The 14,746-nt window shown below is 42.0% G+C and overlaps 1 protein-coding gene across 1 annotated transcript; it reads right to left on the reverse strand.

Moving 5' to 3' along the window:
* Window positions 1-10,302: 10,302 nt before the first annotated feature.
* Window positions 10,303-13,544, reverse strand: LOC136216661 (protein transport protein Sec61 subunit beta-like). The gene is made up of 2 exons (XM_066003211.1): window positions 13,405-13,544; window positions 10,303-10,619 (listed from the first exon to the last, which is right to left on the reverse strand). Exon 2 carries the CDS (start codon window positions 10,615-10,617, stop codon window positions 10,354-10,356), a length of 264 nt encoding a protein of 87 aa, XP_065859283.1. The 5' UTR covers window positions 10,618-10,619; window positions 13,405-13,544; the 3' UTR covers window positions 10,303-10,353.
* Between the last annotated feature and the right edge of the window lie 1,202 nt (window positions 13,545-14,746).

Raw genomic sequence — 14,746 nt, forward strand, 5'->3', positions numbered from 1 at the left:
GAAGACAGGATCTCATTCTCGACCATTTAGTCCAAGAAGCTCTAATATCATGTCAAAAAAAATCGTTTTAACCAACAGCTCAAGCTGAGAGTCAAGGTCCAACCATAAATCTTATATTAACCTCCGACTAACATTATTTTGATTCGAGGTTTATTCAACAATTGAATTGTTTTTGATGAATTAGATACGAAATTAATAATCCACTGAGAAGACAGGATCTGATTCTCGACCATTTGGTCCAAGAAGCTCTAATATCATGTCATAGAATCGTTTTAACCAACAGCTCAAGCTGAGAGTCAAGGTCCAACCATAAATCTTATATTAATCTCCGACTAACATTATTTTGATTCGAGGTTTATTCAACAATTGAATTGTGTTGCGATTCGTGATGTAGCTCAGTATTTTGAGGAGATTTTGTCCTGGTTTGTAATGCGCTCTGTGGAGGGGACGCCCAAAACATCTCATATACAAACCAGACGTGTGTGTTTTGATGCAAGTGTTAAAGTGGTGGTTTGAGCTTTGAGTGAAGCCACGTGGTGAAGCCATCTGGTTGGCGATTGCAATAGCAAAGTCTAGCCCAGGATTGAGCATTCGTTCAAACTTAACAATGGAGGAATCATTGAACTTAATTAAGCACCAATCAGAGAAAGTTGGTATGGCGACGTGTTCTCAAGTCAGGTGGAGGTAGTGATTACCCAGTTGAGTAAGTCGGCTTTATGCAAGTGGTGGTAATATCCAAGCAAGTGGGGGCATTCCATTAGCGAGCAGAGATTGAACTCCCAGTCGGAATGTCGGAGGCAGATGTTCGAATGTGGACTCTTATATTGGGGCCGTCTTTAACTTCAAACCTTCAGGGCCAGAAATGATGGCGAACTTTCAGAGCGAGTTTCATATATGGTGAGAGCGAGATTCATATATGGTCGAGTCATGAAGATCTCGACCGAGCTATTGGTGAGTCTAAGCAAAAGTCCAAATTGCAGTAAAATTGCAGTCTTTTATTAATCGGGCTCTGTGTAAGTTTTTCGTTGATTCATTTAATACTGAGAGTACGTTATTTTCTTGATGAAGTGTCTTTTATTATGAATGTTTTGTGAATGTTGGTATGTATGCGTATTCTAATCATACGGGAATACCAACAAACACAAAATATTTTGGCAGATGATGTGGTTTGCTTTTGTTGGTTTTGCAAGGTGCTGTTAAGAAAGCGATCGTGAATTTTTGTGTTCGTTGATAATAGTCGAGAATGCGATCAAGCAACAATCAAGAGCATGTCTTGAGTCAGTTGGCTGTTGAGAATTGGATTGGTAGTTGGGAATCGTGATGTCAGTTGGGAATTTCATTCGATGGTTGGGCATTTGGTTCAATCCTTGCAGATTCTTTTAGTATGTGTGAACTGGTCGGTGTATCAAGAGAATTTGTTTTGGGAGCAAGTTGGTATTCGGATTTGTCAGCGGTGTTCCAAACCCCTTTCTTCCCTATAGCTGGGGACAACGACACCCTAAGTGGGGGAGGGGGAATGGACCCGTAAGGGCCATTAATATAAGTATAATCCCTATATTGACCATGAATATAAGCATAGTTGTGAAAGGCATTCGCTTGGGTCGCCTGAGGCGAGAGGCGACCCAGGCGATCCTTCCAGCACCTCTGGTGCTGGAAGGCGGGCGATATACAAGAGGTGACCGCCTCTCCAACTCAGGCGAGGGGCGGTCGGAGGCGAGAGGCGGTCGCCTCTTGTAGTTAAGGCGGTAGGTCCTCTTTTAACTCTGTTCAGCGGGAAAAAAAAGAAATGTTGTTTTAGGTCAGATATGTAAGTTAAAGATACAAAGAAAAGAAAAAGAGGGAAAGGAACTTCTCATCGACAAAAACTCTCACTCACCACAACCACCGCCAATCTTCTTCAACCGGCCTACTATCAGCACCTATCTACTTCTTTGCATTCTAAGATACTGTTCTTTTTTACTTTTCTCTACTCTTCTCCTTTGTTTTTTGTTTTTATTTTCTTCATCCTACTGATGCTACCGTTATGCTGCCCAAATTTCTACTCTTCTACTTTCTTCTTTATTTTTCTGTTAATATGACTGACCCTACTGTTATGCTGCACAATGTTTGGGATTTTTATGAAAGTTATGTTGATTATGCTACTGTTAGTGATGAAACTGTTTATGAAAGTTACGTGGATGATTTATGGAGGTTATAAGTTTATGCATGTTTATGAAAGTGTGTGAAATAGTATGAAAGTTTGTGAAATAGTGGCTTACTAGTGTCCAATTTTCCAAATTTTGCAGGCTTTTGGATATGAGTATTAGTCATACTAATTCTAATACATCGAAAGCGACAACAAGAACGAATCCTTGTTGGATGTATGGGTAAGAGGTCAAGGCAGGAAAGTATTAGTAATTCTGATGATGATTTTTGATATGTTATTAGGAATTAGGATTTTATTATTAGACTAAAAGTTTTATTTTGTTTCATAGCTTTACAAGTTAAACTAGTCAATCTGAGTTATGGTTTTATTTTCTATGTTTTTCTAAGTTGTGTGTCGCCTCACATGTGAGAGGCGGTCGCCTCGCCTTGAGGCGATATTTTGCCCTTATCGCCTCGGCTCACCTCGCCTTTCACAACTATGAATATAAGTATATAATCGTATAAGATATGGAATACTCTGATAAAGGATATTAGGAACAGTAGAAGAAATTTTTCGCATTTCAAGAACTTCAATGAATTTTCTTTTGTTGTTATTGCGGAAGTGAAATCTTTTAGGTGCAGCGGGTAGAGTTCTTCGTCAGTTGAAGATTTGGCAAAACGCGGGATGGTAGTTGGAATCAGATTAGTTTTTCTGCGGTATCGAGCGGAGTTCTGAGTTAGGAGTGAAGTTTAGTTTGGAAAATGTAGCAGCGGTCGATTCATGCGAAACCTCGATCGTCGTTTTGGGTCAAGTGAAGTTCTCCTTTCAAATCCATCAACGAGGACGTTGATAATCCAAGTGGGGGAGAATGTCACGGGCGGAGATTTGACCCTAGGCAAATCTCAGCCCATTATGTCACGGGCACAATTCCTTAGCCAATTGTCGTCCGTGCGGCACTAGCAATATTCTCCCCCGAATTGCTAGTTCAGCCTCTCCCACGTGCCTTAGCAAAGCTTTGTTGCCTTAGCGAAACTAAAGTCACAAGTATAAGAAATGCACAAGAGTGTGAGGAAATAAACAAGTATTGTATTGCACACAAAGAATGCTTTACAAGGATGTTTGAGAGCTTGGAGTTTCCAAAAAGTGATTTACAAATGACCCCTCACTCCTATTTATAGGCCTCCAAGCCTCTCAAGAATGTTCTAGAGATTTACAAGGAAAAAGAATCTAGAAAGTTCTAGGGAATACTAATTTAGAAGTGCTTGGGCCCTTCTAGGTGCTGCTTGGACATTGCTGGGCGAATCTGGAAGCTTCTGGGTATTGCTTGGGCAGTTGGGCAGCTTTCTGGCCCGTAGGCACAAACTGAGGTTAATTCTGCGGGCAGCTGCGGGCAGGGATTAACCTCTTAGCCAATTCCCGAAATTAGTAGACTTCTCCCGTGCCTTCTAGAATCTTCTGGGCTTCTCTAGATATATAAATGATGTGTGCAAAGTTTGGTGGCCATTGGATAAGCCTAACTCCCCAAAGTAAAAATATGTGGTGTGTGGGGCTTCGTAGTGTCTGCCGACAGACGTACCCGACTTGGTATAAGACACACTATAGGGGGGGTGTGTCTCTGCGTGTGTCAGGGATCGGCAGCGCGCCTGGCTGCCACGGGCCCGTAGGCTATCCTAATTGGCCCGGAGTGGGGGAAACTAAGCGGTCCGTTACATCCTCCCCCACTCCATCAAGCAACGACCCCGTTGCTTCTCGGTTGTACCGCTCCACCGCGTCCCGACTGTCCCACAACGTTATGTCCCGTTCCCAACTGGCCTCATTATCGGGAAGACCTTTCCACTTCACGAAGTACTCCGTGTACCCCGGGTGGACCCCACGTGCCTTGACCCTTCGGTGGGTGAGAATTTCTTCAACTTCACGATCGTGCTGGGTTGTGATTGCCGTGGGCTGTCTCTGGGACTCGTTCCTACTAGGATCCTCCTTGTCCTCGTAGTAGGGTTTCAAGTAGCTTACGTGGAACACCGGATGAATTTCCAGATGTGTGGGCAATTGTACTCGATAAGCCATCTTGCCCACGCGTTTTTCAATCGGAAATGGGCCTTCGTATCGCCGCACTAAGCCCTTATGTAGCTTAGCAATTCTTCGGCTTTGGTGGGGAAGGAGCTTGACCAGCACCATGTCTCCTTCCTCGAACTCCCTGTGACGCCTCTTCTTGTCGGCCCATTTCTTAGCTTTCTTGGCCGCCTTGGCTAAGGATGCCTTGGCCAACTCTGCCTTCTCGTGCCACCCCTTTGCAAATCTGAAAGCGGCGGGATTCGGACTTTTGTAGCCAGCTGCGAGGTCTTGGGGTGTTGTTGGCTGTTGCCCATTGGCAATCTCGAAAGGGCTTGCCCCCAACGACTCGCTTTTCTGTAAGTTGTATGAGAATTGGGCAATATCAAGCAACTTTGCCCAATCCTTCTGGTTGGCACCCACATAATGCCGCAAATATATTTCCAACAAGTGATTCACCCGCTCAGTTTGTCCGTCGGTTTGCGGGTGGAAGCTTGTCGAAAAGTTCAGTTCTGACCCCAATAGCTTGAATAGCTCCATCCAAAAACGTCCCGTGAACCTAGTGTCCCTGTCGCTCACGATGGTCTTTGGAATGCCCCAATATTTGACCACGTACCTGAAAAACAGCCTTGCGGCGTCTTCCGCATTGAACTTCGTCGGTACTGGAATGAAGACCCCGTATTTACTGAGTCTGTCCACGACCACCATTATGTTGCTGCAGCCGTCGGACTTAGGTAGGCAAGTGATGAAATCCATCGAAATGCTTTCCCATGGTTTCTCGGGGATCGGTAGGGGCTGTAATAGTCCAGCGGGCTTGTCCTGCTCGATCTTGTCTTGCTGGCAAACAAGGCAAGTCTTGACATATAGCTCCACATCATCCCGCATTTGGGGCCAATAGTAGGTGCGTTCTATGAGCGCTAGTGTCCGATGAACCCCTGGGTGTCCCGCCCATCTGGAATCATGGCACTCCTTCATGATGGCTCTCCTTAGCCCTTGCCATTTTGGCACATATACCCGGTTCCCCTTCGTAATGAGCAATCCGTCGTCAAGCCAAAATCGACGAGTCTTTCCCTCCATCGCCAACTTCTTCAAACTTTCTGCTTGCGGATCATGCTCCAGCCCTTCAATGATCTGTGCCGCCAAAGGAAAATCTGTCGTGGTGATTGTTGCCAACTCTCCTTTGCGACTTAGGGCGTCCGCTACAAGGTTTACTTTTCCGGGCTTGTGCTCCATTGTGAAATCAAACTCCGCCAAAAATGCTTGCCATCTAATCTGCTTCGGTGTGAGTTTCTTTTGGTTGAGGAAGTAGCTAATGGCCACGTTGTCCGTCTTGACCACGAACTTTGTCCCCAACAAGTAGTGTCGCCATAGGCGCAAACAGTGCACTACCGCCGTCATTTCCTTCTCTTGGACGGTATAGCGGCGCTCGGTCTCATTGAGCTTTCGGCTCTCATACGCAACTGGATGTCCCTCTTGCATCAGTACACCCCCAATCGCAAAATCCGAGGCATCAGTGTGTATTTCATATGCCTTGGTGTGATTGGGGAGTGCCAAGACTGGCTCTTCCGTCATTGCCTTCTTGAGATTCTCAAACGCTTCTTGGCACTTCTCGCTCCAGCTCCATAGTTGGCTCTTTTTCAATAGATCGGTGAGTGGGACTGCCATTGCGGAATAACCCTTTACAAATCTTCTATAGTAATTGGCAAGGCCTAGGAAGGATCGTAGCTCGGTGACCTTCTTAGGCGGCTCCCAATCAACTATTGCTTGAATTTTCGCTTTGTCCATGCGAATTTTTCCACCGCCAACAATGTGCCCAAGAAATGGGATTTCCTTTTGAGCAAAGGCACATTTCTCTTTCTTCACATACAATTCGTGCTTCCGTAGCTCTTGGAAAACTTGCCGTAGGTGGTGTACATGATCTTTTAGCGTATCGCTATACACCACAATGTCGTCAAGATATACTACGACAAACTTGTCCAGGAACGGACGTAGCACTTGATTCATCAACGTGCAAAATGTGGCAGGTGCATTGGTTAGTCCGAAAGGCATAACCAAGAATTCATAAGAGCCATACCTCGTCACACATGCCGTCTTTGGTATGTCCTCTGGAGCAACTCTCACTTGATAGTATCCCGACCTCAAGTCGAGCTTTGTGAACCACCGTGCTTCTCCGAGCTGGTCAAACAGATCGGCAATAAGAGGGATTGGATATTTGTTTTTCACCGTTATTTTGTTGAGCGCCCTGTAGTCGATGCACAGCCGCAACGACCCGTCGTGCTTTTTCTGGAACAGAACTGGTGCGCCATAAGGTGACTTTGACGGTTGGATCTGCCCCGCGTCCAACATCTCTTTGAGCTGCCTCCACAATTCTTCAAGCTCCGGAGGTGCCATCCTATAAGGCACTGCCGCTGGTGGCGACGACCCCGGCAGCAGCTCGATTCTGTGATCGACTTCCCTCTCCGGCGGAAGTCTCTTAGGCAATTCTGGTGGCATGACGTCCTCATACTCCTCAAGGACGTTGACAATCTCCTTGGGCATCTCCTGCGTGACGTCCCCACTTCCCTCTTCCTTGATTGCCACAAGGAATGTTGGCTCGTCGCGCTTCAGCCCCTTCGACAACTGCATGGCCGATAACTGCTTGGCTTTCCCCAAATTTTCGCGTGCAAGTGGCACCATGCACGTGTTTCCTTCCTCTAGGATGCACATCGCATCCGCAAAAGGAATCGGCATTGCTTGCACTCGATCAAAGAACTCAATGCCAAGCACTACCGGATAGTCATCCATAGGCACAACTGAAAAATCCACAAGGCCAGTCCACGTACCTAGCTGAATTTGGACTCCTTTGGCTACACCGTGGATCGACTTTGCCTCTGAATTCACTGCCTTCAGCCATCCTCGCTCTTTGGTGTACTTCACACCCAACCTCTCGGCTTCTTTGACTTCGAGGAAGTTGTTCGTTGCGCCAGTGTCCACTAGTGCCTTGGTCACTTGGCCTCCGATCTTAGCTTCCACGAATAGTCGCCCCTTGCGCTCCGTCTTGGGTGCTTCCACCTTAGCCTTGATCGCGTTGAGAATTTGGAGAGAACCCATACGTACCTCTCGTTCCTTCTCCATCTGCTCGCGCTCCTCGATCATGGCAGACAGCTTTGACTTCTTTGGGCAGTCCCTTGCCTTGTGTGGCCCTTCGCAGAAGAAACACTTGAGTGGCCTGTTGTCCCGTCTCTCGTCCCTCGGCTTGAATGGTCTGTGAGCATACTTGTTATCTTCTTTCGGCTTTGCGGCAGGGGTCTTGGATGAGCCTTCTCCTACACTCTTACCCTTGAAGTTCTTGTCATGGCTCGCCTTGGTCTTGTCCGATCGGTTGTATTCCACTAACGAATCGGCAATTGAAATCGCGGTGGGAAGATCTGTGGCATTCCTTCGTTGAATCTCCAGCCTTCCCCAAGGGTGCAATCCCTCCAAAAATAGATAGAAGGCCTCGTCTTGGGGGTAATTCGGCAACTCCAACAGAATTTCGGAAAATTCTTTAATGTAGTCCCGAATGCTACCCCTTTGCTTGAGATGCCTCAACTTGGCCCTTTTCTCTAATTCTCCAGCTTCAGGATAGAATTGTACCTTGAGAGCTTTCTTGAACTCCTCCCACGAGTTAATCGAGCAAGTACCTCTCCGCATCTCCTGTTCTTTCATGCGCCACCAAACCATTGCAGAGTCTTGTAAATACAACGGCACCGCATCAAGCATTTTGCCATCTTCTACGAACCCAAGTGCCTTAAAGTACTTCTCCAAACTCCACAAGAAGTTGTCTATCTCCTTTGAATTCCTAGCGCCACCATATGCCTTAGGTTTTGGAACCTCTAGTCGCTGCGGGCTAGAGATTGCTGAAGTTGACGCTCCACTCGCAAGCGCCCTCTTACACAGCGTCAACTCATCCCTCAATGTGACCATCTCGGCAAACGCTTTCTCTAGCTCCTGCCGAAGAGAAACAACCTGGGCTTCCAGTGTCCTGTCTCGCTCTTCCCCATCAGCGGCGGCCTCCCTTACGAGCGTCATCACCTCTTCCTTGAGCTCATCTCCCTCGAGCTCTTTTAGGCGCCTCTCGACGTCCTCGTACTTATCCTGGCCATCGACAATAGCAAACTCAACCTTTGCCAGTCTGCCGTTGATATCCACGATGACATCCCTTGACCTGGATCGGCCCCTCTTACTCTTCTTCTGTTGTTCCTCCTGCACCCCGGTCACTTCAGTTTCCTCACTCCTTCCCGACATAGTGCAATTCGTCAGTAAACCCTCAGTAATCTGTAGGTAAACTTCTGACTCAACTTGTGGCTCAAAACCTGGCTCTGATACCACTTGTCACGGACACAATTCCTTAGCCAATTGTCGTCCGTGCGGCACTAGCAATATTCTCCCCCGAATTGCTAGTTCAGCCTCTCCCACGTGCCTTAGCAAAGCTTTGTTGCCTTAGCGAAACTAAAGTCACAAGTATAAGAAATGCACAAGAGTGTGAGGAAATAAACAAGTATTGTATTGCACACAAAGAATGCTTTACAAGGATGTTTGAGAGCTTGGAGTTTCCAAAAAGTGATTTACAAATGACCCCTCACTCCTATTTATAGGCCTCCAAGCCTCTCAAGAATGTTCTAGAGATTTACAAGGAAAAAGAATCTAGAAAGTTCTAGGGAATACTAATTTAGAAGTGCTTGGGCCCTTCTAGGTGCTGCTGGGTGCTGCTTGGACATTGCTGGGCGAATCTGGAAGCTTCTGGGTATTGCTTGGGCAGTTGGGCAGCTTTCTGGCCCGTAGGCACAAACTGAGGTTAATTCTGCGGGCAGCTGCGGGCAGGGATTAACCTCTTAGCCAATTCCCGAAATTAGTAGACTTCTCCCGTGCCTTCTAGAATCTTCTGGGCTTCTCTAGATATATAAATGATGTGTGCAAAGTTTGGTGGCCATTGGATAAGCCTAACTCCCCAAAGTAAAAATATGTGGTGTGTGGGACTTCGTAGTGTCTGCCGACAGACGTACCCGACTTGGTATAAGACACGCTATAGGGGGGGGTGTCTCTGCGTGTGTCAGGGATCGGCAGCGCGCCTGGCTGCCACGGGCCCGTAGGCTATCCTAATTGGCCCGGAGTGGGGGAAACTAAGCGGTCCGTTACAATTAGCATTGGCGTAGGAAAGGCATCGGGGAAGGTTTGTGGCAGAATTGTGGAAGACCAAGTCATCGACGAGGAGTTGCGACAGTGGTGGGAAGATCGGTGTCGACTGGGGGAAAATATCGGCGAGTGGTGAATGGAACATATGAGTATCCACTGGCGGTGGGCATGGACTCGGCGTAAAAAACACTATAGGGGGGATTGGTTTAAGTGATCCACCCTAGTCCACTAGGGACTAGGAGAGTCGGGCATTCGGTCTTCGGGAAGGGAGGCATATGTCTCCGTTCGGGTGGAATCCCGGCGGACACTTTGGGTGGGCCCATAGTGCGAGTACTTTATATATCGAGGTTTAACCATGATAACGGATATATGAATTGACGATATGCCTGATGATTAAAAGGAAATAGACCCCTTCGAATGGTATTGGCTGACCGAGTCTCGGGGAAACCTCAACGCCACACGGGGCAATGGCTAGGCGTTTTTGGGTGTTCTTATGCTCAAATCCATCATCATCTGAGGATGAATTTGTGGTATGAACTTCAACATCCTCATGCTCTGTTACTTGCTAAGCTTCCACAAAAAAATAAAAAAATTCCCTCTTCGCGACATGATGAATGAAGAATCAAAATTGGAATTTTCTCTCTCAAATTTTGAGAAATTAAGCTATGATACCATCTAGAATGTTTTAGAGAGAATAAGGAATCATTTATGTTTTATTTTTGAAAGGACTCATAAATTAATTCTGTATATTGATAATAACAAACACAATCTATGAACTAACAAATTACTGTAAAATCTTAGTTTCAAGACAGTAAATAATCCTGTGGCACAGTCAAAATCTGAGAACAAGATCACTATAAAACCTGCATTCCGCAACTATCCTCCAGTGAACTGATACAGAAATTAAAAGACGTTTTAACCATCAATCAAGTAACTGGAATTCGAAATAGATATCGGTTAATAAACGCAACTCAGAATCCAAAATTCAACATCTAGATTTCATATTCATGTTCATTTAAACAACTCTAAGCCTCTCTACGGACGAAATACAGTTTGCCAACAACATGGAGAACTGCAACAAAAGCTATGAACCCAATGCTCATGATTAATACAACATTAGGAGAGATTTTGAGTCCTGGAGCATCATCAGTGTAAAACTGAAGCATTGTCCCCGCTGCGCCCCCTGAAGCCCCGCCGCCGCTACCACTGCCGCTCGTAGTCCTTCTCCTGCGCATACTTGCAGCTGCTGCTGCACTGCCTCTTGGAGGGGCTGTTCCACCTAAAGCCATTTCTGTAATCACCAAGAATCCAAGACAGTTCAGGTCCATGTTTAAGAACAATGCTTTTCATAATCACTCATGATAACATAATTAGTAATTGGCTGCTATTACTAGGCAATTTATAGCGGGGTAAAATGCGTTTGAACATCACATTTGATTTCAATAAATAACCTTATGATTCCTGCTTATTTATGTACCAAAATCACTGGAATATTGGTGTGCCACAGAAAACATTTGACCATAGTTATTAATGGAGCAAGGCGCACACGCTAAGGGGGCCTGGAGCCTAGGCGCAAGGTGCCCTGTAAGGCGTGCGCCTGATGAACATGAGGCGCATAAAAAAATCTATGTTGCACCGACACCGGGAACCGTTATTTCTAGAAAAATATAGCTAGGAAACGGTAAGAGAAACGGAAACAGAAATGAAGAAACGCTAGTGACGAAGAGTTTCCGTGCAACATAGAAAAATATACAAAACCTAAACATCAATTTTTGATATTAATGTCACTAATACTCTATTAGTGGTTAAAAACACAAGTCATTAAGAACTAAAAAACACATAACCACACAAACAAGAAAAAAACCACATAAAAACATAATATTAAATGCCAAAAACAAATTTAGGTTCATAGAGGCATATTGTTAACCAAACGGATCCTAATAAACTATTAAGCAACGTCTCTATCTCTCTTCTGGTTGTGTTTCTTGTGTCGCAGAAGTGGAGAATGAATGGATTTTGTTAGAGTCTTACACTCTTACATCTCTTCATATTCTTGTTTAATTTTACACTTTTATTTAGATTAGAATTTCGTTCAACCGTTAAATTGAAGTTTACTTAGATTCAATTGGTGGTTGAGATTAATCAACAGTTTTATTTGAAAGAAAACAGTAAAAAACCCCTAATCAAAAGACTAATGTTACCGAGGCGTGTATGAGTAAGCCTCCGAAGCCCAAGCGAGGCGCACAAGGCGTGCACCTGTTAAACTGAGTCTCATCTAGGGGTATTAAGGCTTAGTCCCCTCAGCCTTGCTTAAGGTAAGTCTATGCATTTGATTATATACTAACTAAGCCCATGCCAGGCATGTTTGGCTGGCTTTCAAGCAGACACCAGACGACTTTTTTTTAGATCACATATTTGTACGACATGGCGCATAATTAACATATAGTCAACTGTTTTCTATTTCATGTAGACATTCCAATGGGTTTTTATATACAAATTAGCCAGAATTACTTTACTGAAATCAAATGCGCAGTTGATTTATTGGAACAAAAAATTGAATGACATTTTTGAAAGACAACTTTAGTGAGCGTCCATGGAAATTACCCACAAATTTTGTGTTGACTTGCTAGACTTGCATAGAAACAATCAGGTGAATAAAAGTGCATATATCTGATATATGGTGTCAATAGGCAGTATACATGTACAACAAACAATTATCCCATACACATCTTCTTACTTTCAATCTTTATAGAATCCTAAGAACTGTTGCATTGCATATCAAGAAAGGAAAAAAAGGAAAAGTCAATGAAGCATTAACAATTCAAATTCTATTTTTGAATCAATTCTAATATCCTATCATGCCAAATCAATGAGATAATAGAATTGTCATGAGTCATAAGACTCCAATCAAAATTTCATTTTCTCTACAGGTCAAATCTTCAAGAACAAAAACCATCAAATAAGTTCCAGCAAGTTAAACATCAGTACAGAAAATAGTAATAACAGCACAAAAGAAGAATTAAAATAATAGATTGATCTGCGTTATATGAAGTTAATAAAGCAAATTGGATGAAGCTAAAGAGCATAGTTGTTAAATCAAGATTCGACTCGCGAATCGAAATCCTCATTTTGTGAATCGTGACTCGTGAATTGTAAGATTCGGTTCAAATTCATAATATTTACCACGTACTTCAAAATAGAATATTTAACATGTTGAACTCAAAATATTATCAAATATTAGTCTAGAAATGAAATTTTGATGTCAAAAAAGAAATCATATCAACCAAGTACTTCAAATTCAAATCCAATGCAATCTAATAAAACCAAATCACGAATCAGATTCTGTCTAATAACTTAATAGGGATGAAGAGTTTGAATTTCTAACTCTGTTTTTTTTTTGCCTTGTTGTCAACTTGATAATGATGGAATGGAGCTAGTTTGAGTTGATAACTTGATAAATGACAATCGACTAGAGAATAGTGAGTTTAGTACTTAGTGTTCGTTTAAGTTTTTGATGAACGGTGACGAAGATCAGGCTCGAAATATCGGGAATTGTAAGATTCTATTAGAATTTAGATTCGGCTAAAGCTGAATCAAATCTTAAGATTCGAATGGAGAATAGTAAGGTTCTAATAACTGTGCTAAAAAGTCAAAAGTAGATCCAATTGCGAGCATGTCAATTCAATTCTAAAAGTAAGCTCAGATTTAGGTTTCAATAAAACACAACAATCGCACTCTAAATCAGCCCCCGATACCAAATTTACAAGATAATAACAGTTGGTGGAAGAATCAGCAATGAACTCAATTTCACTCCAAGACAAAATCAAAACGTTCATAGATTGAGCAATTAAATTCGATCCTAATTCAGGGATCATTGCCATAGTAGAAAAAGCTACAGATCTATCTAAGCTCTAGAGAGTGAGATCTCAAAAATCAGCCAGAAGAGATTTCGGTAAACAAAGAGGCAGATCTATATGGATAAAAAACTAGATCTATATTAGAACTTCTAAGTTTCATGCACCACAGTTCAATTTGGATCAACAAAGTACAGATTGAAGAAAAGATATAGAACTCACCTGAATCGAGACAGAGAAATCAAAGAACAGCCGCAGTTGAGGATTCGGAGAGAAATTTTTTGACTGCAATCGTAATTTTCATATTCGACAATCCCCTTTTGGGTATATATGGGCGACTCGGTGAGATATACAACTATGCATACGTGTCCTTACACTCTACGCACTCATTTCCAATCATATTCGGCCACGTGATATAATAATACAAATTATAACTCAAACGTGCCTTCCGTTTACTGACGTGGTGGCCTGCTGTGTAGGATGTTTCTTTCAGGTTAGAGGAGGTAATTTCGTGTTCGAGTTGTATTATTTTCGTGTTTGTGTTAAAAAAAGTAAATCCAAATCTAATTTAAAAACTTTCGTATCATAATCATGTAAATTTATTCGGGTTAGTGTCGAGTTCATGCCATATTTTCGAGTTACATGTAATTTTTTATGCATAGAAATTAATGATAACTTTTAAAAATATAAAAAAGATAATATTATTTTTAAATACTTTATGTCATTCTTAGATTAGTATGTTAATACTAACAATCAAAATGTCCGTTAATATCATGTTAGAAATCATATAATGTGTTTATAGCAATTTAGGAGTTTCAAATCATATTTGCAAGTAATAATTATAATTTTATTATTTTTATTAATAAACTTACATATTTTTATATGAGAGAATAGAACAATAATTTTAAATATTCATGTCGTTTTCGGGTTAACATATCAATCATAACCCAACTCAAAAAATTTGCATGTCATAACACATTACCTACTAAGATAAATCTAAACACTAAAATTACGTATCAATTTCGTATCGTGTAATCGGATCGTGTGTACTTTTCTCACCTCTAATTTAGATGTTTATTACTGTTGGCTACTTACTTCGTAGTACTTCTGTCTAGATGTTTTCTTGGAGAATTTTTTATTTAAAAATGCATAATATTTTGATTCATTTTATGTACATTAATTGATTTTTATCAAATATATTCCTAGATTGTTTTTTTTTTACTTTTTTTAAGAATATATAACAATTAATTAGTGGATCCAATTAATATAAGAGTAATAAAATCTTTTAATTAAAATTAATTGTATTTCTTAATTTTTATAATTTTAAGGTTATATTCGGTTAGATATTTTTTTTTTTTGAAACCAAATATTTGGTTAGATAGTTTAATTCTAAATTTGTTAAATAATTTTTTTTCCTAAATAATAATAACAAATTTTACAATTAAAAATTATAACTAAAAATTATTTATAAGCCATTCATCACCTCTTTATTATTATTAGATATTTCAATACTAAATTTGTTAAATAATTTTTTCCTAAATAATAATAACAAATTTTACAATTA

This window comes from Euphorbia lathyris, chromosome 2 (genome assembly GCF_963576675.1).
Source record: "Euphorbia lathyris chromosome 2, ddEupLath1.1, whole genome shotgun sequence".
Lineage (NCBI taxonomy): Eukaryota > Viridiplantae > Streptophyta > Magnoliopsida > Malpighiales > Euphorbiaceae > Euphorbia > Euphorbia lathyris.